We start from the raw sequence: 24,812 nt of genomic DNA on the forward strand, positions 1-24,812 counted from the left end.
CTGCTGGACTTGGGTGACTTACTTTTGATTCTGAATCATCTGCATCATTATCCACTAACTGAAGAACAGACAAAGTGTGGAGTGAGGAATGCTGCATGACAATATACTAATAAGCATATTATCATAAGTAGTAGGTTAACATAGATGACCAGAACTGGGGAAACCTGGGGCATTTGGTCCAATCTCATATAAATATAAAAATTACAAACTCTGATATTTGTATCCCTGAGATGTACTTTTATGCCATCATGAAAAATATATTTATCAATACAAGGAAAAATGCTTATGATATGATCTGACATAATGATCTTGAAGCTTGAGGAATTAACAAAGTTGTATAATATCTATTTTCTAAAATAGAGATTTTTATGCTTGAAAAAAACCCCAAACCTTTTCTCTTAAAGGGAAAATAACGTAGAGACTAATAGTTCTTGAGAATGTATTGGGGCACCTAGCAGGCAGTGTCTTTGTGTATACTCTTATTTAACAAAGAAACTTGGATTATTTTATCCATTTCCCAATAGCTCTGGGGTATTGTGGTATGCCACAATGTAACAGGAAATTTTGTCCATAGCACAGGATTCTTCTAGAACATGAAGATATTCTGCTTCATTTACTTTTGTTAAAAATTTTATTGAAGTATTGTTGATTTACAGTGTTGTGTTAATTTCTGCTATACAGCAAAGTGACTCAGTTATACATATATATATATTCTTTTCATATTCTTTTCCATTATGATTTATCACAGGATATTTATAGTTCCCTGTGCTATACAGTAGGACCTTGTTGTTTATCCATCCTATATATAATAGTTTGCATCTGCTTCCTTTACTTCTTATATCATGAGCCACCAGCCTACTTGATTGCTGTATTATTGCTACTTTGTTACATTGGAACTCTTTATTTCCTCTCCTTTCATCTTGAAAACATTTTCTTTCTTTCTTTTTTTTTTATTTTTTTTTTATTTTTGCCTGCCTCGGGTCTTAGCTATGGCTACATTTCCTTTAATTTCACCAGAAATATGTGGGTTTGCAGTTTCAGGGATCAGTGACATTCAGGGATGTGGCCATAGCCTTCGCTCAGCAGGAGTGGGAGAGTCTGGATTCTGCTCAGAGGGACTTGGACAGAGATATGATGTTGGAGAACTATAGGAACTTGGTCTCTCTGGGTAAGTTTACATCTCTCAAATAAATTAGAATCTGCTCCCTGAAATACTTTCTTCGTTGTACATTTTAGGGCTGTCTTAAGAAGTGAATGTGATTTCTTCTCCCTGTTCTCAAAGAAGTAGTTTGAGCTTTGTTAGGTTGGAACTGATGAAATGGCAGGATTAGAATCCTGGGGTGTTCTATAAATATTGACAAAGGTCAGATTTCCTGTTGTGTTTATGCCCAAAATGGTGAGCCCACCTGCAGGCAAAACAGCTAGACAAAGGTTCTGATTTGTTCCATCTGAAGAGCCTGTGCAATTTATTTAGTGGTGCATTAGATAAACATAAATTATTTAAAGCTGAAATTACATCATTTTATTTCTTCCAAAACAATGTACCTGATTTTGTAGTTAAAATTTATAATCCATGAGCTTTGCATTTAGGATTAAATGAATTATAAATATAGATGTCTCAGGAAACTTTCTTTTTTCTCTTAGAAAAATAATAATAATGTTGATAACTTGCATTGTTCTAACTGTGGACCAGTCACTATTTTAAGCTCTTTATAAACATAGTACTTCATAAGGTGATTGTGGGGGGAAAAAATCAGTTGATACAAATCAAATACAAATATATGTAATCATTTTAGATGAGAATGCTGAAGCACAGTGAGTTTGAGTTATCCAAGGTCGCACAGCTAGTACATGGCAGAACCAGGAATTTGAACCCAGGTGCTCTGGGTCCACAGTCTTTGTTCTCAGTTACAATGTTTTGCTTTCTGTCAAGACACAGAAGGTAGGTAGGTAGGTAAGTAGATAGGTAGATAGATTTCACTTAAAATAAGACCTTTCCCCTCCTATCTGGATTCTTGAATCCTCTTGCCATTCTCTTCTCTGTAGTGCTTAGCAATCATTTTGACCTTTAGTTTATTACAAATTTAACACAAGCTTAAAGTATTTTTGAATTCATCTTTTATTTCTCATTATATGGCATTCTTATCTTGTAAGCACGTCATTCCTGTTCTAAACCACATGTGATTACCTTATTGGAACAATGGAAAGAGCCCTGGATGATAGTGAAGAAAGATCAAGGGAGACAATACACAGGTGAGTAAGAGTATGTTGGGTAGAGAAGCCATCACTGCTGGAAACAGCCCATGTGGTCAGGGAGTAGGCACATCTCTGAGAGGTTGTTTGGAAGACCCTTCAAAGGCCTGAGACTTGGGGGAAAGATGAATATCTCACCAAATTTTCCAACTCTTTACCAATTTTAACATTCACTCTCATCATATTTCCCAGTCACTTTATTAGGCTTATTCTCTCTCCCAGTATAATACTTCAGCTGTGTTTTTTTTAATTTTTGAGTTTTATTTTATTTATTTTTTTATACAGCAGGTTCTTATTAGTTATCCATTTTATACATATTAGTGTATAAATGTCAATCCCAGCCTCCCAGTTCATCCCACCACCACCACCACCCCAGCCACTTTCCCGCCTTGGTGTCCATACATTTGTTCTCTACATCCGTGTCTCTATTTCTGCCCTCCCAACCGGTTTCAGCTGTGTTTTTAATTTGACTGCATTCACCTCCTCTTTTGCATTTAGATTTATTTATATATTCTGAGGTGGTGGTAACTGGACAGAGATAAGAACAAGAAGTAAGGGCTTAGGCCATCTGATTATGTAGAACATTCCAGGCAGAGTGAACAGCAAATGTAAATTCCTTGAGGTGGAAGTGAGCTTTGTGTGCTTCAGAAGCAATAGCAGAGTAAAACATAACTAATGAGGAGCGAGTAACAAGAAAAAAGGTAGAACGTTAGAAAGGGCCAGGTTATATATTTGTTAATTATCAGGAATTTGGATTATTTTCTGAAAGTGACTAGAAGCCATGATCTAATTTATGTTTTTCCAACTTTAATTTTTTTAAATGTCTATTAAATACAAGATAGAAACCAAACAACCACATTAAAATATACAGCTTAATGAGTTATTATAAGGCAGATATCCACATAACCATCGCCCTGAGCAGAATAAAACATTTTTTAAAAAATAATTTCAGGCTTACAGAAAAGTTGCAAATTGTACAAAGAATGTTCACATTGCTCTTCACTCAGAATCTGCCCTTTGGAACTCAGGGAAGGTCATGGCGGCTGGAGTCTTGCCTACAAGAAATGGGGGGTAAAAAGGCTTCTGTGTTCAGGAGCCCCACAGGGCCCTCAGTTTCATTATCAGTGAATTCTTTTTGTAATAGTGTCTTTTAATAATATCTTAATTCATTTCTCTTGCCTAGGGATTTGTTTTCTGTTTTTTGTTTTTGAAATCAGTTCCTACTGTGTGCCAGAGGGTTATAGCTCTGTGCTGAATGAAACAGGGGTTGGGCTTGCTCTTGGGGAGTGTATTAGTTGTCTACTGCTGTATGATAAACTACCACAAACTTAGTAGCTTAAAACTACACTTATTTATTATCACATAGTTCTATAGATCAGAAGTTCAGCATGTGATGGCTAAATCAAGGTACCAGCTATGACTGCAGTTCTTTAGGGCATGGGGTCCTCTTCCCAGCTCCCTGGTTATTGGCAGAATTTATTTTCTTCTTACACTTTGCATGTGGCCCCCCCTCCGTCTTCAAGCCAGCAGCTGGCAAGTCTTGTCCTTCTCACACTTTGAACGTCTCTGATTCCCCTTCTGCCCTGAGCCAAGAGAAAGCTCTTTGAAGGGCCTTTCCAGAGAATCCAGGATAATCTCCTTATAGTAAATCAACTGGTTAGTAAACTTGATTATATACCATTTTCCATGTGATGTATCATCTTCATAGGCGTGGTGAGGGCAAAGGACATGAAGGCCAAAATGCTGTCTACCACAGGGAGGGTTGGGAGAAATAAAAATCATAACAAAGAGAAATAATTATGCAATTGAAAACAGGTCGGAATGGCAGGAATGAAGCGTTAGGACAGAAAATAAAGGCATGGACATCGTTAGACAAGTTCAGCAGTTTCCAGTATTCCTGATAAGTGACATTTTACCTTAAACATATACAGGATGAGAGAGTTACAGTCTGCAAACGACACGTGCCAAAGGATTTTTGGGAGTTGACGCCACCTGCAGATGGAACCAAAAGATGAGAAAATTTGTGACACATTCCAGGTGCTGAAGGGGGGAAGTGAGGTAAATAGGGAACAAAAGAAAGGAATTATGACTTGATATGAGGCCTGATAGGTAAGCAGAGACCATATTATTCATGGAAAGATACATGGATTCTATCCTAAGTGTAAAGAGAAACGACTGGGGGTGGGTGGCGGGGTGGGAGGAGGGGGATGAAATTTCATCTATACCAGAAGCATTTGTTAGAAATGTTGACAATATTAGTGCCCAGGAACGTCCCCTGTGTATTCTGATTCATGGGGCCTGGGATGGTCCTTGAACATCAATTTTTGTTTTTTTTTTTTTTTTTTTTTTGCGGTACACGGGCCTCTCACTGTTGTGAACTCTCCCGTTGCAGAGCACAGGCTCCGGACGCGCAGGCTCAGCGGCCATGGCTCACGGGCCCAGCCGCTCCGCGGCATGTGGGACCTTCCCGGACCGGGGCATGAACCCGTGTCCCCTGCATCGGCAGGCGGACTTTCAACCACTGCGCCACCAGGGAAGCCCTTAGTTCATTTCTTAATGCACATCAGAGAATTCATGCAGGGGTTAAGCCCTATGGATGCAAGAAATGTGGGAAAGCCTTTAGTTGTGCCTCATACCTTGTTCAACATGAAAGGCTTCATACGGGTGAGAAACCCTATGAGTGTAAGAAGTGTAGCAAGGCCTTTAGTACTGGCTTATACCTGGTTCAGCATCAGAGAATTCATACTGGTGAGAAATCCTATGAATGTCAGGTATGTGGCAAGGCTTTTATTAGTCGCCATCAACTTACTGTGCATCAGAGGGTTCATAGTGATGAGAAACCCTATGAATGTAAGGAATGTGGAAAAACTTTTAGTCGTGCCTCATACCTTGTACAACATGGGAGAATCCATACTGGTGAGAAACGCTGTAAGTGTAAGGAATGTGGGAAGGCCTTTAGTTCTGGCTCTTACCTCATTCAGCATCAAAGAATTCATACTGGTGAGAAATCCTATGAATGTAAGGAATGTGGGAAAGCCTTTATTGTGCATGCACAACTTATTGGGCATCAGAGCATTCATACAGGTGAGAAACCCTTTGAATGTAAGGAATGTGGAAAGACCTTTAGATATAGTTCAGCCCTTAAAGCACATCAGAGAAACCATATGGGTGTAAAGCCCTAAGAATTTAAGGAATTTAGGAAGTCCTTTTTGTATGGCTTAAACATTGTTCAGCATCAGAGAATTTGTGCTGGTGAGAAACTTTTGAATATAAAATAGAAAATATTCTCTATTTGACTGTTAGAGAAAATAGAGAAAAATATTCTCTATGACAGTCAAAAGTCTGTACAGCTGCAATTGATGTGCTGTTTTTATTTTCTTTTCTGGTGGAAGTTTAGGTTCAAATGGGTCCCCAGAGAATATGCACCCTCAATCTGGCCTCTAGCCCTTACAGAATGGGGACAATAGTGACAATCTGTAAAGACAGATTAAGGCCTGGGGCAAAAGAGAAACCCATTAGGCTCAATTTTCTGGACTAGAATTTGAATTGTCTCAAGCAGACCATTATGTCTCTCAGTCAAGCTGGCTATGTGAGACTTATCAGAAACATGAAAGTCCTATTGAAAAGCTTTACCGGACACCCAGTATTGTGTATTCTGGGAACTCAAATGTGTACCTTGATTTTTATCAGTAATGTCTATAACTCCAAAGGGAATAAAGGGAATAAGGTGTGTCCTGGCAAGGTTGCACGTGGTCTTAGTATATGTAGAGACACGTGATTTTGATTTATATTTTGGATATCTCTGAGGCAAGAGATTCCCAGAGTTTTCTTACCCTGATGGGGGCAATGGCCCAACAGTTTGTAATAAATGAAATGACTGGGCCATTTGTTGGCTGGGACATTTAGTGCTAAAATGACTGCCTGAAGTTCAGTCAATTGTATTGATCCATAGGTCCTAACCTTTATCAGGGTCATCCTGACTAAGGAATGAAAGTAGCAACATTCCACTGATTAAAAAAAACAATTAAAACCGTCGATTTTTATGATGGTTCATAGTGTCATTTGTACAGTTTATGAAATCACATTGCTGTTCATTCAGTTAATCCCAAGGGGCTCTCCAGGTAGCCAAAGGGTCTGGAGCAAGAGTGACCTCTTCCAGCACTATGGCATCTGGCAAGGGACTGAGGAAAGGTGATACCACCCCCTCCTGGAGGTAAAATATACCAGAGATTCCAGGTTTGGCTCCATCTTGTCTTAAGGAGGTCTCAGTAGCCATGCCAACCTTGTGGGGTACTGTTCCCATGACCTAATGCCTAATTGGCAGCTGGGTATGAAGGGTCACAGGCTCAAGGTCTGTGAGAACCTCTGTTTCCAGGAGAGCTCAGTATGTAGTCAGTCATTTTGTTTCAATGCTGTATAGCAGAGGCCAAGAGGGGCATCTTCTTGCTTCAGAAGCTCTTGACCAACTTATGGCCATTATAGGTGGTCCAGAAACTCCAGGACACACGAGAAGAGGTTGCCGTGGCATCAACAGTGAAATAATCTTGGAGGGCACTAACAGATATGCCTGTTGATTTAAATTTGACATATTTTAGAGTCTTTGTTGGAGGGGGTCCCATTTGAGGGGAATCATCCTACCTAGTGTTAAGGGTTACATGATGATAAGGGTTATATAGCTACAGTAAATAGGATAACATGATATTGATGCAGGGATTAAAAACATAGGTCAAGGACTTCCCTGGTGGCACAGTGGTTAAGAATCTGCCTGCCAATGCAGGGGACACAGGTTCGAGCCCTGGTCTGGGAAGATCCCACATGCCGTGGAGCAACTAAGCCCATTTACCACACTACTCACACTCTAGAGCCTGTGTGCCACAGCTACTGAAGCCCATGCACCTAGAACCTGTGCTCCACAACAAGAGAAGCCACCACAATGAGAAGCCCACGCACTGCAACGAAGAGTAGCCCCCACTCGCCACAACTAGAGAAAGCCTGTGCACAGCAATGAAGACCCAACGCAGCCATAAATAAATTAATTAATTTAAAAAATAGGTCAATAGAACTATTCTGTTCTGAACCATTCTGAGAATCCAGAAATAGACCCAAACTTACCAAGTGATTTTTGACAAACCAACTAAATCAAGTAAATGAAGGCAGGGAAGTCTTTTCAACAAATAATACTGGAGCAATTGAACATCCATAGGCAAAAGAAATTAACATCAATCTAACCTCATGCCTTAAACAAAAATGAACTCAAGGTGGATCATGACTGAAATATAAAATATAAATGTATGAATAATTTAGTAGGAAACAGAAGAAAATTGTCAGAACTGATGGCTAGGTGAAGGTGGTTTGTTTTTTTTAAACACATTAAACAAAAGAAAAGGTATCAGAAAAAGGATCTCGGTTTCCATATTTAAAAACTAGGAAAAGAGAAAAGCAAAGAAAGGAGAAGAAATAATATACTAAAGATCTAAATGGAAATCAATGAAGTAAACAGAATAAACTGCAGAGAAAGTCAGTGAAACCCAAAGCCTTAAAGAATAATAAAATAGGGACTTCCCTGGTGGTCCAGTGGGTAAGACTCCATGCTCCCAATGCAGGGGTCCTGGGTTCGATCCCTGGTCAGGGAACTAGATCCTGCATGCATGCTGCAACTAAGAGTTCGCATGCAGCAACTAAAGATCCCACATGCCACAATGAAGATCCCACATGCTGCAACAAAGACCTGGTGCAGCCAAAATAAATAAATAAATATCTATTTTTAAAAGCTATCAACAACAAATCTTTAAATAATAATAATAAAATATACAAACCTCTAGCCAAGAGTTTATCAAATTAAAAAGAGTAAATACACAAATTACAATATCAGGAATGAGAGAAGAGACACCAATACAGATGTCATCATATAAGATAACCCGTATAGCCCTACACCTATTTATGAAATTAAATTTGGAATTAGAAACCTTCACACAAAGCAAACTTCAGGCATAAATGCTTCAGTGATGAATTCTACTAAACATTTAGAGAAAAAAACATACCAATTCTACACAGACTATTCCAAAAAATTGGAAAGACATGCTTTCCAACTTACTCTGTGAAGGTAACATACCAAAACCAGACAAAAGCATTACAGGAAAACCATAGACCAATATCCTTCATTAACATAGATGCAGAACCTGAACAAAATTTTAGCAAATCAAATCCAACAATATTAAAAAAGTAACATATCAAGAAAAAGTAATTTATACAAGAAATGCAGGGTTTGGTATATGAAAATTAATGTAAAAAAGATAAAACATACAATTGTAGTTGGGGGATCTAAGATGGTCCCCCAAATTCCTACTTTCCAGTATTCTCACTCTTGTGTAGCCCTCTTACATTTTACTAGAGTTGACCTATATGAATCATAATATAGCAAAAGTGAGGGCAAATCACCTCCATTTTAGGTTATAAAAGACACTGGTTTCCTTCTTAGTGCATTCTCTTGCTCCTGGATCACTTGCTTTATTTGAGAGTATCCATCATGATCATTCCTATGGAGACCCATGTGGCAAGGAACTGAAGCCTCCTGTCAACAGAAAAAACCTTGGAATTGAATCTTGTAGCCTCAGGCAAGTCTTCAGAGACTACAACCCCAGTAGACAGCTTGCCTGCAATTTCATAGCGGATATTGAACTCTAACTGCCTACCTAAACTGCTCCCAGATTAATGTAATTTTTCTGAAAAAAATGTAAACAAATATGTAGTGACAGACAGCAGATCAGTGGTTTCCAGCAGATGGATGAGTACAGAGGGAGATTACAAAGGGCTCAAGAAAAACCTTTAATTTCATAGGTAGAAACATGTATCAAATTTTACATGTTAAATATGCGTAGTTTAGACTTGAGTAAGGCTGGATTTTTTAAGCTAAGAGATACTTAAAACTCATCATTCATTATTTTACTACGTTTTACTATTATCCATGCTTTAAGGTTATTTATATTTAATGTATCCCCATATGGTAGAAACAGAATATGATGCTGTGCTACTACACACCTTGCCCTAATTTCACATTCACAGACATCATGTTGTATCTTGAAATTGACTGTGTGGTAAACACTACAACTCAGAGCTTGATTTATTGTTTCATGTGAAGATTTAAGAAAGTAGAGAGTATGTTAATAATTCAGATTAAACTTAAAGGTGTATTGTGTCTGTCATTTTCCATTGGGTACAGCACAGAATTGCAAGGAAATATTCTTTCAGTACGCAAAAAATTTTACCCCATTAAGCAAATAAATTACTGACGTCATTGATAAATGACTGACATTCCAACAAATTTCTTTGCAGTTTCAATGTATTCCTGTTAATGAAAATAGAAATATCAACCAATGTTCATTTTAACAATAGGCAAAAGATATAAATGGACATTTCACCAAAGAAGATATATGGGTGGCAAATAAACATAAAAAAATGCTCAAAATTATGAGTCATTACAGAAATTCAAGGTAAAACCACAATGAGATTCTACTACTACATGCCTATTAGAATAGCAAACATTAAAAACACTGATTATAGCAGTTGCTGGTGAACATGTGGAAGAACTGGAACTCTTTATTCAGTGCTGGGTGAAACACATATGGTATAGCCGCTTTAGAACACAATTTGGCAGTTTGCAAAATTTTTAAATATTCACCTGCCCTGTGACAAAGGCATTGCACTCCTACATATTAACACAAGAGAAATAAAAGCATAGGCCCATATGAAGACCTGTACATTCATGGTCATAGTAGCTTAATTTGTAATAGCCAAAAACCTGTATGTCATTTAACAGAAGAAAGTGTTTAAAAATTGCAGTGCATTTGATTAAGGAATCTGGGAGGATGGTAGAGCAGGAAGCATCAGGAACTTGTCTCCCCAACTAGACAATTGTATTGACAAAATGTATCTCACATACCTATTTTGGAGCTCTGGGGTCTGTTCAAAGGCTTACAACTTCCAGACGAAAGCTGAAGACAATAAATTGCAGTTTGGTCAATCAGCCCGTAGCACTGTAACAGCTACCCGTCCCCCACACACTTGCCCCATGGCTGGCAGTTCTGCATGTGTCCCTGGAGCAGCTTGCACGCAGTTGATGGGAACCTGGGTGAAACCCTGCTCTTTAAATATTGAGGACTTGTGCTCTGATCTATTGCTGCTTCTGACTGCAGAGGTGAAGACACAGAAGTGTGCAACCATTTGTGTAAACGTCATTGCATTGTTGAAAGCCCCTCCCTCTCCAGTTGAAGCAACTTCCAGGGGATTTGCACCAGCACATATTCCCCCCTTCATTTTTCTCTTTTCTCCTTTTGGAAGCCAGATTTTTAGGGCTAAGACATTTCAAAGCAATCACATATACAGAGGAATTTAGAAAGTCATGACACATGTAAAGGCACAAGCTCAGAAAAGACCCGAGAAGACCTTAAGTTTACACCTCAGGTTGATCACCAGCAGAGACAGCCTACAACAATTAAAAAATTTTTTTAAATAAAATGGCAAACCTTGCAGGGCAGAAATTGAGACACAGATGTAGAGAACAAACGTATGGACACCAAGGGGGGAAAGCGGCTGGGGGGGATGGGGTGGGTGTGGTGGTGTGATGAATTGGGCTATTGGGATTGACATGTATACACTGATGTGTATAAAATTGATGACTAATAAGAACCTGCTGTATAAAAAAATAAATTAAAAAAAAAGGCAAACCTTGGGGAAGGTGAAGAATCTGATTTCCAAAGTTACCAAATTATTAGATTCAAATGTCTAGTGTTCAACAAAAAATTACAAGCCATACAAAGAAACAGGAAAGCACAGCCCATTCAAGGGGGAAAAAAAAGAAATCACCAGAAACTGTCTCTTAAAAAGACCTGATGGCAGATCTACTAGACAAAGACTTTAAAACAACTGTCTTGTAGATAATCAAAGAACTAAAGACATGGAAATGGAAATGAAAAATGGAAATATCACCAAAGAGTGCCAGAAGAAGAAGAAAGGGGAAGAGAGATAGCTTGAAGAATTGATGACTCAAGACTTCCCAAATTTGATGAAAGATATGAATATAAACATCCCAGAGGCTCAATGAACTCCAAGAATGAACTCAGAGACCCAAATCAAAGCACATCACAATCAAACTGTCAAAAAAGAGACAAAAAATCTTTAAAGAAATGAGGGAGCAGTGACTTGGCACATTCAAAAGATACTCGATAAAATTACCCACAGATTTTTCACCAGAAGCCTTGGAAGCCAGAAGGCAATGGGTATGTTATGTTCAAAGTGCTGAAGGAAAAAAATCTGTTAAACAAGAATCCTATATCTGGCAAAATTGTCTTTCAAATGGGAGGGAAGAATTAAGAAATTCCCAGATAAACAAAATCTAAGGGAGTTTGTTACCACCAGACCTGCCCAGCAAGAAATGCTGAAAGGAGTCCTTCACGTTGAAATAAAAGGACATTAGACTAACTCAAAGCTGTATGAAGGGATAAAGATCTCTGGTAAAGGTACATACGTTGGGCATTTTTTAAAACTACTATTATTGTAACTTTATAACTCCATTTTTTCATTTCTACATTATTTGAGAAACTAATGCATTAAAAAACAATTATTCTTTGTTTTTGGATATACAGTATATAAAGATGTAATTTTGTGACATCAATAACTGAAAGGGTTGGAGATGGAACTGTATAGGAGCAGAGTTTTTGTATGTTATTGAAGTTAGGCTGGTATAAATTCAAATTATAGTGTTATAATTTTAGGATGGTAACCACATGATAACTACAAAGAAGATAGCTATAGAATATACACAAAAGTAAATGGGAAGGGAATTAAAATATTCACGTTAAAAAATCAAAAACAGAAGAAGACAGTAATACAGGAAATAGGGGACAAAAAAAAAGCTATAAGGCATATAGAAAACAAATAGCAAATGACAGAAGTAAATCCTTTCTTATCAGTAATTACTTTAAATGTAAATGGATTAAACTCTCCAATCAAAGACAGAGATTGACAGAATGGATTTTTAAAAAATGACCCAACTAGGGCTTTACTGGTGGTGCAGTGGTTAAGAATCTGCCTGCCAATGCAGGGGACACGGGTTCAAGCCCTGGTCCGGGAAGATCCCACATGAGGCGGAGCAACTAAGCCCGTACACCACAACTACAGAGCCTTAGCTCTAGAGCCCATGAGCCAAAACTACTGAGCCTGTGACCCACAACTACTGAAGTGCACGTGCCTAGAGCCCATGCTTGGTGACAAGAGAAGCCACTGCAATGAGAAGCCCGTGCAACACAACGAAGAGTAGCCCCCACTCACCGCAACTAGAGGAACCCTGTGCAGAGCAACAAAGACCCAACACAGCCAAAAATAAATTAATTAATTAAAAAAATAAAAATGACCCAACTATATGCTGACTACAGAGACTAACTTTAGATCCAAAGACACAAGTAGGTTGAGAGTGAAAGGATGGAAAAACATATTCCATGCAAATAACTAAAGAAAGTGAGGTTGGCTATATTAATAGCAGACAAGATAGAATTTATTTAAAAAAGAAAAGTTACAAGAGCCAAAAGATATTTCATATAGCAATAAAAGGTTCTACGCAGCAAGAAGATATAACAATTATAAACATTTATGCACCTAATAACAGACCAAGAAATTATATGAAGCAAAAACTGACAGTTAAATTAAAAGAGTAAATAGACAGTTCTACAGTAATAGTTGGAGACTTTAATACTCTACTCTCAATAATGTATTGAACAACCAGACAAAAAAAATCAATAAGGAAACAGAAGACTTGACAACACAATAAATCAATTAGATCTAATAGAAATGTATGTAATACTGTACTTGACAACAGAAGAAAACACATTCTTCTCAAGTGTGCATGGGACATCTCCATAATAGACCATGTTATGCCACAAATTAAGGCTTAATTGATTTTAAAAGATAGATATTACACAAAGTATCTTCTCCAACCTCAACCAGATGAAGATAGAAATTGATAATAAGAGGTAAACTGAAAAATTCACAAATTTGTGGAAATTAAACAACATACCCTTAAACAATCAATGGAACAAAGAAGAAATCACAGAGAATGTTAGAAAATAATCAGAGATGAAAGAAAACAAAACGCACAGCACACCTAGAAAAACAATAGAGAAAAGTCAACGAGTCCAGAAGATGGTTCTTCAAAAAAGATTAACAAAATTGACAAACCTTTAGCTAGAATGACTAAAGGCATAAATTACTAAAAACAAAAATAGAAGTACAAACATTACAACTGATTCTACAGAAATAAAAAGGATTACAAAAGTACTATGAACAAGTGTATGAAAAAAAGTGGATAACTTAGATGAAATAGACAAATTCCTGGAAACACAAAATCTATCAGGACAGAGCCATGAAGAAAGAGAATATCTGAATAAAACTGTAACTACTAAGCAAAATGAATGAGAGGATTCAATGAATTCATTCATTTGAATGAGTGATCAAAAACCTCCCAACAACAAAGCTATGGACCTGAAAGCTTTATTGGTGAATTTTACCAAACATTTAAGGAAGAATTAACATTAATCCTTGTCAAAAATTTTCCAAAAACGTAAAGGATAACACATTAATTCATTTCCCTTGATATCAATGCCAGAAAAAGATACTACAAGGAAAGTATAGACCTATATCCCTTATGAATACTGATGCAAATATCCTTAGCAAAATACTAGCAGACAGAATTCAGCAGCATACTAAAAGGACTAAACACCATGTTCAAGTGGGATTTATTCCTGGAATGCAAGGATCATTCAACATATGAAAATCATCTAACACCACATTAACAGGATAAAGGGAGAAAACAACTTGATCGTCTCAATTGCTGCAGAAAAAGCATTTGACAAAATTCAACACTCTTTCACAATAAAAACACTCAACAAATTAGGAATAGAAGGAAACTACCTCAACATAATAAAAGCCATGTATAAAAAACCCACAGCTAATATCATATTCAATGGTGAAGAACTAACAGCTTTTCAATCAGGAGTAAGGAAAGAATGCCCACTCTCACCATTTCTATTCCACATAGTACTGGAAGTTCTAGCCAGAGCAATTAGGCAAGAAAAAGAAATAAAAGGCATCCAAATTGGAGAAGAATAAGTAAAATTACCTTTGTTCACAGATGAAATAATCTTAAATCTAAAAAACCCTCAAGACTCCACAAAGTTACTATTAGAACTAATAAATTAATTCAACAAAGTAGGATACAAAACCAACACAGAAAAATCAGTTGCATTTCTATACACGAACAATGAACAATCTGAGTAGAAAATTATGAAAACGATTCCTTTTACAACAGCATCAATAAGAGTAAAACACTTAAGAAGTAACTTAACCAAGGAGGTAAAAACTTTATTTTAAAACCATAAAACATTACTGAAAAAAATTAAAGAAGACAAATAAATGGAAACATATCCCACATTCATGGATTAGATGACTGAATGTTGTTAAGATGTCGATTCTACCCAAAGCAATCTAAAAATTTCATGCAATCCCTACCAAAATCCAAGTAATTTTTTTTCTGCAGAAACAAAAATCTATGCTAAAATTCATATGGATTCTCAAGGGACCCTGAATAGCTAAAACAATCTTGATAAAGAAGATCAATATTGCAGGACTCACATTTTCCAATTTCAAAACTTACTACAAAGCCACATTAATGTAAATAGTGAGGTATTGACATAAAGAAAAAAGTATAGATAAATGGAATAGAATAGAGTCCAGAAATAAACCCTCCCATATACGGTCAAATAATTTTTGACAAAATCAATCAATGGGAAAACTGAATATCCACCTGCAAAAGAACGAAGCTGGACCCTTACCTTTCACAAAAATTAACTCAAAATAGATCAAAGACCTGAATGTAAGACCCAAAACTATAAAACTCTTAGAAGAAAACATTGGAAAATTTCATAACATTGGATTTGGCAATGATTTTCTGGATATGATACCAAAGGCACAGGCAACAAAAGAAAAAAGACAACTTGGACCTCATGAAAATTTCAAACTTTTGTGTATCAAAGGACACACTATCAACATAGTAAAAAGGCAACCCACAGAATGGGAGAAATTATCTGCAAATCACAAACCTAATAAGAGATTAATATCCAGTATATAGAATTTCTAAAACTCAGCAACATCAAAACACAAACAATTCAATTCAAAAATGGAGAAAGGACCTGAATAGACATTTTCCTAAGGAAGATATACAAATGACTAGTAAGCACATGAAACAATAGTTATCATCATGAATCATTACAGAAATACAAATCAAAACAAGATACCACTTCATAGTCATCAAGATAGATACTATCCAAAACAAACAAAAAACAGAAAAAACAAGTGTTAGTGATGATGTGGAAAAAGTAGAACACTTGCTGAAAATGTAAAATGGTATAGCCACTGTGGGAAACACAACACAATTTTTTTTCCTCAAAAAATAAAATATAATTACTATATGATCCAGTAATTCCACTTTCGGGTATATACCCAAAAGAATAGAAAGCAGGGTTTCAAAGAGAGATTCGTACACCCAAGTTCACAGCAGCATTAGTTACAATAACCAAAAGGTGGAAATAAATCAAGTATCCATTGAGGGATGAATGAATAAGCAAAATATGACATATACATACAATGGCATATTATTCAGCTTAAAAAGTAATGTAATTCTGACACATGTTATAACATGGATGAAACTTAAGGACATTATGCTAAGTGAAATAAGCCAGTCACAAAAAGACAATATATAGCTCCATTTATATGCGATAACTAGAGTAGTCAAATTCCATTACAGAGAGTAGAATATTGGTTTTCAGGGGCTTGGGGAAGGGGGAAATAAGGAGTTATTGTTTAATGGGTATAGTTTCAGTTTTGCAAAATGTAAAGAACTCTGGAGATGAATAATGGTGATAGTTGCACAATATGACTGTACTTAATACCGCTGAACCGTGCACCTAACAATGGTTAAGACAGTAAATTTTATGTTGTGTATTTTATATTTTTTAATTAAAAAAAAGCATAAAAACTGTGGTATTCATTCAACAGAGCACTACTCAGCAGTAAAAGGAATGAACTACTCATACACACAGAATGGATGATTCTCAAGATGATTATGCTATATGAAAGAAAACAGACCAAAAATAGAGTACAAATACTTTATGATTCCAATTGTATAAAATTCTAGGAAAGGCAAACAAATCTATAGTGGAAAAAAAAGGTAAATCAATGGTTTCCTTGGGATGTAGGTAATGGTTCCCTGGGGAAGGCAAGGAGGGATAGTAAAGGGGCATGAGGTAGCTTTGTGGGTGATAGATAAGTTCATTATCATAATTGTGGTGTTGGTTCCCTGAGTGTATACATATTTTAAAACTTACCAAAGTGTACGCATTAAATACATACAGCCAATTATTCCATGAAAATTATATCTCAACAAAGCATTAAAAGAAATTGTTGCACATAAAAATCTGATCTCCTACTCATTTTGGAAAACTAGAAGATTTGGCAACCCCATATTGATTCTACTACCTCTCTCCTCATGTGTTGGCAGCAGAGATGGCTGGCTATGTCACAAATGCCTCATCCCTGGCGTACAGGATCTACCTTCTCTTAGTCCCCATTTTCCTGCCAACCCAGCAATGGCTTTGACATGAATAATGCAGAGAGCCTGCAGTATTCCACAAAACCTTTAGATAATTTGCTCTGCCAGTGACCTTAGTCATAAGGACAGAGGTCTGGAGGTCCTGAGAACTTCTGCAAATCCTGAATCCTGCACAGTCACATTTAAGGGAACATTTGTGGATGCACTTTTAGAACAGGTACATTCCCTCTTGTTTGCCAACTGGACCCAGTAAGTCTTACAGTAGGTGACATATACTGGAACATTAGACATCAAGGGCATATAACTCCTTGGCAGGGGCCAGGTGAACAGTGTCTACTCAACAGTGCTAAGGAATAGGAGGCATCCCCAGTAAACAAGGGGCCCAACTCAGGCTGCTTCCAGATGCACTGGAGGTTGCACAACCTCCCCTTCCTCAGAGTAATCGCTGATTCACAAAAATTCATGCCATTCAGACCACAACATTAGGCCCACAAAGCCCTACAAGCTTCCCTAGGATGCCTTGGGTAGCAACACAAACGAGGCCAAATCTGGACTGAAAACTGCGCTCTGCCATCCTGCTCTTCCCTGAGGCAATAAATTTGGAGACCCCTTTGGTTTGGTAGACCTTAATTCTGTTCTCAACCCAATCCACAGTTATCAGAACACGGAAGATTAAAGGTGGCTTTATCAATAAGGCTCTTATCATCCAAACCAGAGCAATGTAAAGTAAATAGTTGTTAAGATGGGTAAGGTGGAAGCTGGATGAATCCATCATGAGCAACATACAAGATAAACAAATGTCCTTGAAAAAGGGAAACCTCTGCAAGCTGCCAGTAGAACCCAGCTCAGGTCTTCATGGCCAAAGATGGGTCATGTCCACAGCTAAACCAGTCACAGGGGGAGGGAATGACATCTTCCCATGGCCTCAGGCTACTCATGATTCCCTCCTGGAAAGAGCAAACAGAGGCCTGTCTTTTGTGAGCACAGGAAAGTGGCTGATGCACACTCTGGAGAACTGCCAGTGGGTAGAACTGAGACGACTTCTACCACAGACATTAGCAGTGAGAAAAACTCTGGCAAAGTTTGTGGTCAGAAAATGCAACCCTGCTCCAGAAAGCTTCCAATATATCTAGCATCCATTGGGAATCTCTCCAGCATAGATATTTGGATGAACAAGGTTCAACTTCTGGCTGACAGCTCCCTCATAAAGACCACTCTCAGAGTTAATCTCTAGTGGGTGCTGTCGTGCAGAAGAAGGAGGGTGCACATTCTCTGAACTCCTTTCTCTGGTGTGAATTTTCTGATGCCGGATGAGGGTAGACCTTTGGCTGAAAGCCTTTTCACATTCATTGCACTTATATGGCTTATCTGGTTTGTGAACTTTCTGGTGCTGCCTCAGATTAGAACTTTGTCTGAAGGTTTTCCCACATTCAAGGCACTCATAAGGCCGCTCACCAGTGTGAAGTCTCCGATGGTTATTGAAGCTGGAGCGTTGGCTAAAGAATTTCCCGCATTCAGGGCACTGATAAGGCCGTTCACCAGTGTGAAGTCTCCGATGGCTATTGAGGCTGGAGCTTTGGCTAAACAGTTTCCCACATTCACTGCACTCATAAGGCCGTTCACCAGTGTGAACTCGCTGATGTTTCATGAGGTCGGAGCTTCGGCTGAAGGCTTTCCCACAAACGCTGCACCCATAGGGTCGTTCACCAGTGTGAACTATCTGATGCTGAACAAGTCCATCAAAGTGGCTAAAGAATTTCCCACATTCATTGCACTTATAAGGTTTTTCTCCAGTGTGAACTCTCCAATGTTTAATAAGGCTGGAGTTGCAGTTGAAGGATTTCCCACACTCGCTGCACTCATAAGCACTTTTACCTGTATGAACCCTCTTATGATGAATGAGATTGGAACGTTGGCTAAAGAATTTCCCACATTCACTGCACTGATAAGGCTTTTCTCCAGTGTGTACCCTCTTATGTTGAATAAGATTGGAGCTTCGGCTAAAGAATTTCCCGCATTCGCTGCACACATGAGGGCTTTCACCAGTGTGAACTCTCTGATGTTTGATGAGACTGGACTGCTGGCTAAAGAATGTCCCACATTCACCACACTCATAAGGCTTTCCTCGATTGTGATCTCTCTGGTGTTGAAAGAGGCCAGCGGCGTAGCTGAAGAATATCCCACATTTGCTGCACTCATAAGGCCTTTCTCCAGTGTGGGTCCTCTGCTGAACAAGTGAGGATTTGTCACTGAGAGCGTTCTGAAATTCACTGCGCTTCTTACGGCATTGCATAGTGGGAAAATCCACCACGCCTTCGGAGCTGTGGTGTGGCTCCACTACACGGGGAGTGACCTGGTGCTGGAGAAAACCACATCTGGACACAAAGGCCTTCCCACTCTCCCTCAGTGTGAAAGGTTTCTTTGATGTGTCATCTCTGCAGCTCTTCACAAGCGAGGCGCTGCTTTCGTTCCTTGCGATAGGCTTGTCCACGTTCTGCTGCATCTGTGGTTGGTGAAGGTTGGCATTGAACTTTAACTCTCTCCTGTATGCCTCACACACATGTGGTTTCTGCCAGGGATGTGTTGCCTGGTGTTCAGCTGGGTGCACAATGTCTTTCAGGTGTAGGCCACACAGGTCACAGGGGTAGCCTTTCTGGGTGGATGGAACCACCTTGGGATTCATGTCCTGTGACACTTCTACAGAAACACTAAGCTCAGCAGGTGACTCCTCACCCTCTGTTCCATGGCAAAAATCTGAAAGTAGAAAAATGCTGGTGACAACCCAATCACAAATGCAAGTCTGATACAGGAATGAGTCCATGGGATTATTGGCAAGATGAAAGGCCTGAGGTCAGGATAAGGAATGGTATTCTCTAATGTGCTGTGCCTGGTAAGGTCACGAAATAGGGGAGGCCTTACCAGAAGCAAGGACACAAAGATGTGCACAGTATCAGGTGGAAAGGCAAGTCTCCTCCTCACTTCTCTACAAAGGCTTTTCAGGGGAGCCCTGGCTGCTGGTAACCCATGAGGACTGTGCAGAAGGATGTGTTCAGGCCCGGGAAAATCTGATTGCAACTGGCTAGCTGGTGTTCAAGGACTATAAGAGGAAATGTGTACATCGCATGACATATTAAGTGCAGGTCCACATTGGAGAGTGCTGCAGAGGGAGCTGTGGAAACAGTGAGGGACACAGCCAGGGGCCCCAAGTCAAAGCAGAAATGACAAGTAGGCAATGTGTCAAGAACAGGAAAGGAAAGGTAGAAGAGGTATAAGGCTTTGGCACCAAAACAACGATGAACACGAGAAAAGTGGCAGGTATGATCTGAAGACAGTAGTGATGTCACATGGTCCCCCATCTCTCACTTACCTGAGCCAGGCCCTCTATATGCCCCTCTTGCCATGGCTGACGTCATGTCCACTCGGTCAGGCACCCAGGGCTCTGCCCCCATCTCCAGCTGGGCAACTACATGAGACCTGAAAGATGTAAGTCCTAAGGGAAAGACAGGACAGGTAAGGGGCCAGCACTTGTCCTGGTGAACTACCCCACAACAGACCACAGGAAAGAAAACAAAATATTACAAAAGGAACACACAAGGGAGGTCTAGCAGGAACATCTCAGTGGTCATAGCAAATAGTAACCACCAGTACCTAGAATTCCTGGCAGTCAGGCCTTAGGAAATGTTAGTTTTAAAGGAAAAGAGCAGAACAGAACTGTCATAGATCTGGACGATCACCCAGGCGGGCAGTGGCTGAGTCAGATGGGATCCACTGGTCTTCCTTCTGGGACCCTTCCCCACAAGGCTTCAGGGCAGCACGTATTGGGGCTGCTTGGGGAGAGCGTGGGACCCTGCACACAGCTGAGCTCTGGAACCCACCGCACATATACCAGAAAGGGGGGAAAGGGGGACTTCCCTGGTGGTGCAGTGGTTAAGAATCCGCCTGCCAATGCAGGGGACATGGGTTTGAGCCCTGGTCCAGGAAGATCCCACATGCCACGGAGCAACTAAGCCAGTGTGCCACAACAACTGAGCCTGCGCTCTAGAGCCTGTGAGCCACAACGACTGAGCCCACGTGCCACAACTATGGAAGCCTGTGTGCCTAGAGCCCGTGCTCCTCAACAAGAGAAGCTACTGCAAGGAGAAGCCTGCACACCTCAATGAAGAGTAACCTCCACTCTCTGCAACTAGAGAAAGCCCGCACACAGCAATGAAGACCCAACGCAGCCAAAAATAAATAAATAAAATAAATAAATTTTTTTTTTAAAAAAACGTGGGGGGGAAGGAAGCAGTGCCCACGGTCCGGCTGTGGGACGGAAAGAGCCTCTTCTTGGGAAAAGAGGATGGGCAGAGATGAGCTGAGGACACCTGGGTGGGTGTGAAAGCCTTACCCAGTGAGGCTATCAGTGCAAAGTTCTCCAGCATCACATCGCAGTACAGGAGTCTCTGAGCCTCATCAAGGAGTCCCCACTCCTCCTGGGAGAAGTAAATGGTCACGTCCTCAAAGGTCACACAGTCCTGCCATGATGGGGACAGTTCATTCCATGATCAGCTTCTCTCCTCAGGACTCCCTGTCTATCCCCTGTTCACCCTCCTCCCCAGCTTCCCAACTCAGAGGAGATCCCAGGCCCTGGTTCCATGCCTTCTATGACTGCTTTTTCAGCCCACAGCAATGCTAGCAATGCTCTGGGCCTGAAGTGCAGGGCCCCTAGTGTCGTCGATGTCATGCCTTACAGATACAAACAGACATGGGCCCATAATCCCCAGTACCAGGGCCCTGGGGGCAACAGCTCACATGCCCTCCCCACATGCATATCACTCTTTGGACTGTACATTTCCTCAAACCCTGGACCTCACCACTTCATCCCCATTGTTGCTGTACCCCCTCCCCATCCCAGCCCACATCATAGCCATCTCCATGCATTGTCACTCTTTACATGGTATTGCTGGGGCTCAGGGTAGGCCACCCCAAAATGTGCCTCAATGTCATATTGATTATTTTGAATTAAATTTACTTAAGAAACGGCCAGCACAAGGGGGACACTCCTTTCTGTCTCCCTGAAAGCAAGAAATGAATCTCTCATGTAAAAGTAAATGAATGTCTCATGTAAAAGGGTGTCTTTCTACCTCAATCTGGAGGTAGAAAGACACCCTTATCACCAAAGATAGGGATTTGGGGGACAAGAAGCCTATATAAACAAACTTTGTTACTTCTTTAATTTACTACCTGAAGCCCAAACTCTGTTTAGATTTTTCACTGATTGGGTACCCAAAACCCAAGTTTCTTTGTCTAGTCAATTCCTCACAAATTTATTGTTTTTTTGTCCAAAAAGTATAAAAGCTGCCTGCTTTGGCCACTTCTTAGGTCCCATTTCTATGAGACCTCCATGAGCAGGAATTAAAATTTGTTTCCTTTTCACCTATTAATCTGCCTTGTGTCAATCTGATTATTAGTCCAGCCACAAAATCTCAAAAGAGGGGTAGAGGGGGAAATTTCACTCTTCCTGACAGTTGGTGAGCCAGGCAGGTGGCTGGCTGGAGCCTGCTTCCCGCCCTGAGGATGCTGTAGAGCCGGGGGCATCGGACAAAGACTGCAGAAGGTAATAAGATTTCTTACCCAGTCGGCCTCCCAGGTCTCTGCCTGCAAGTTCTGGTGGGAGGGAAAGTGGTGAGACTCCCCTTTCTCTGTCTCTAAATTTAGATTAGCAGGAGAAAATATTTGTGGAGCTGGTTAGTTCCTTGTATTAGTGACTTGGGAATCCTCATCCTTCACCTCCCAGAGATGGTCACTGTTTTTCTCTGTCTCTGTCTGTCGTGTTGTTTGTCACGAGGAAGAACCAGAGGGCAGAACACAGGCATAGGCCCTATGAGCCTGCTGTTCAAGCCAGCCTCACACACTGGGGAATTAGCAGTTCTCACCAGACCGGCATCTGTTTAGACAAACTTTGCTCTGGGTTCTTATTTTTTGCTGCGTTGGGTCTTTGTTGCTGTGTGTGGTGGCTTCTCTTGGCATGGGCTCTAGGCGCACAGGCTTCAGTAGTTGTGGTGCACGGGCTTAGTTGCTCCGTGGCATGTGGGATCTTCCTGGACCAGGAATCAAACCCTTGTCCCCTACATTGGTAGGCGGATTCTTAACCACTGCGCCACCAGGGAAGTCCTGCTCTGGGCTCTTTATTAAAAAAAAAAAAAAAGACGAGGTTTTTTCCTTCCATCTTGTTTTATGTCCTCAGAGCTTGGCTTTGTGTCCAGTGAGAATACCGTCTCTGGTCTCTACCATCCAGAAGGTGCATTTACTGGGGTGCATCTGGTGGCCAAGCTCTTTGTCCGGCCATACCAGCTCTCAGGGGACTTTGTCATTAGGCGTCCCAGTCCATAAAGGCCTCTGTCATCACAACCTTCATTAGTTGTTAGTGCTGGAAAAGTCCCATTCCAGTAGCGCCTGCCGGATACCATAAATTATCGGTTTTATGGCTGGAGGCGCCCCAGATTTTTGTGGAACACTGGAGACACCATTTTCCCTACACCATTCTCACCACCTGTAGCAACAAAGGAGTTCTACCTTCTTAGACTAATTCTGGGAGTGGGCTTTTTGGATCTTGTGAGGGCTATATACTCTTCTTGTGAGATGCCTCTTGCATCTTTGGTTAAGCCATAATAAAACACTTATTGGCTTCAGTCACTATGTGAAAATATAAGATCCTACTTGTCAATGGCCAGATGATAGATCTTTAAATTGGCTATATTTAAAAGGAAAAAAACAATTGAGAGCTCTCATAATAAACAGCTGTCATACTGGTACTTATGGGAGGACCAAATTCTCTATAAAAAGAAAAAAAAAGGTATAATGACTAGTCTTAGAGAATCCCTTATTAAGATAAAAAAAACACAGAAATTAGGCTTAAAACAAAAATTCAACATAAATTCTCCTTCTTAAAAATCACCCCATCTTCTCAGCAATTTCCCAGCCTCTCCTACAAATAATCAGAAAATAAATGGGCTGGAGGCCAATATTTAAGAGTTTATAGAAACAACTGTCTTTGTCTTACAAAGCTTGTCTTATGAAGCTCTACAAAACCAGAAGTACAACTCTAGAAACAAGTCAAAGCCCATCGAACTTTACTCGTCCCAAGGTCTCACCTAGTCCTCTCAAAATGCTTGCAGATATTATAGTAGATCAGGATATTGGCGCAAACTTGTCCTGTACTTAAGAAAACCATTTAATAATAATTACCCTAAGACCTATGATAACAGACAAGTATACTCCAAAACATATTTTCTTTCTCTGTCCCTTCAAGTTATGTCATGTATTTGAATGTAAACACAGCCCACAGAGCCTGACCCTGAGCCTGGACTAATTCAATCAGTAAAACCTGAAATTAAAAGAAAAAAGAGAGAGAGGCTTTTTCAAACACCCACTGTTAAAAGGACTTTCTTGCTCAAACTCTAATAAGTCACAGCCTCCCTAGAATTGCTTGTCAAGGGCAAATACAGATCTTAAAAGTCTTCTACACAAATAATAAAAGACTAGCTAGCTGAGCAAATAACCTAATTCATTCCAACTGTTACTGATAAACTAGTGAGTTTTCTATTGTACCTGATTCATGACTAAAGTTTTAAAATAAGAACTATGAGATCTCTGATTGAGTTTATCTATATGTCCATATGTGTATGTTACCTCTGGATGGCACTGCCAAAATTAATCTGTAAAAGAGCTCTATTTAATTGGCTTAAATAAAGACTTTTTTTTATATAAAAAGTCTCAAATATGTAATAAAAAATAACCCAAACGTTTCTCATAATCTTTAGTAAATAAAAGCTACTTGTTGGTTAAATTAATACAGATATATCTTCAGAGTTACCTGAAGGTATATCCTCAGATAATCTTTAGGAAATAAAAGCTACTTGTT

The 24,812-nt window shown here is 39.7% G+C and overlaps 1 protein-coding gene across 5 annotated transcripts in view; it reads right to left on the reverse strand.

Moving 5' to 3' along the window:
- Nucleotides 1-929: 929 nt before the first annotated feature.
- ZNF792 (zinc finger protein 792) overlaps nt 930-24,812 on the reverse strand; it is a 31,338-nt gene continuing 7,455 nt past the window's right edge. Inside the window, exons 2-6 of one of the 5 annotated variants that reach the window (XM_049702943.1) lie at nt 21,297-21,423; nt 20,277-20,399; nt 18,365-19,663; nt 10,193-10,244; nt 930-4,245 (exon numbers count right to left, since the gene is read on the reverse strand). In XM_049702943.1, coding sequence (XP_049558900.1) covers nt 10,225-10,244; nt 18,365-19,663; nt 20,277-20,399; nt 21,297-21,423 — 1,569 coding nt within the window. In that variant the 3' untranslated portion in view covers nt 930-4,245; nt 10,193-10,224. Of the gene's footprint in view, nt 4,246-7,282; nt 8,825-10,192; nt 10,245-16,452; nt 19,664-20,276; nt 20,400-21,296; nt 21,424-22,522; nt 23,345-24,812 lie in introns of those variants that run through there. The other 4 variants (XM_033413849.2, XM_049702942.1, XM_033413845.2 and 1 more) reach the window with 4 other exon arrangements.

This window comes from Orcinus orca, chromosome 20 (assembly GCF_937001465.1).
Source record: "Orcinus orca chromosome 20, mOrcOrc1.1, whole genome shotgun sequence".
Classification (NCBI taxonomy): Eukaryota; Metazoa; Chordata; class Mammalia; order Artiodactyla; family Delphinidae; genus Orcinus; species Orcinus orca.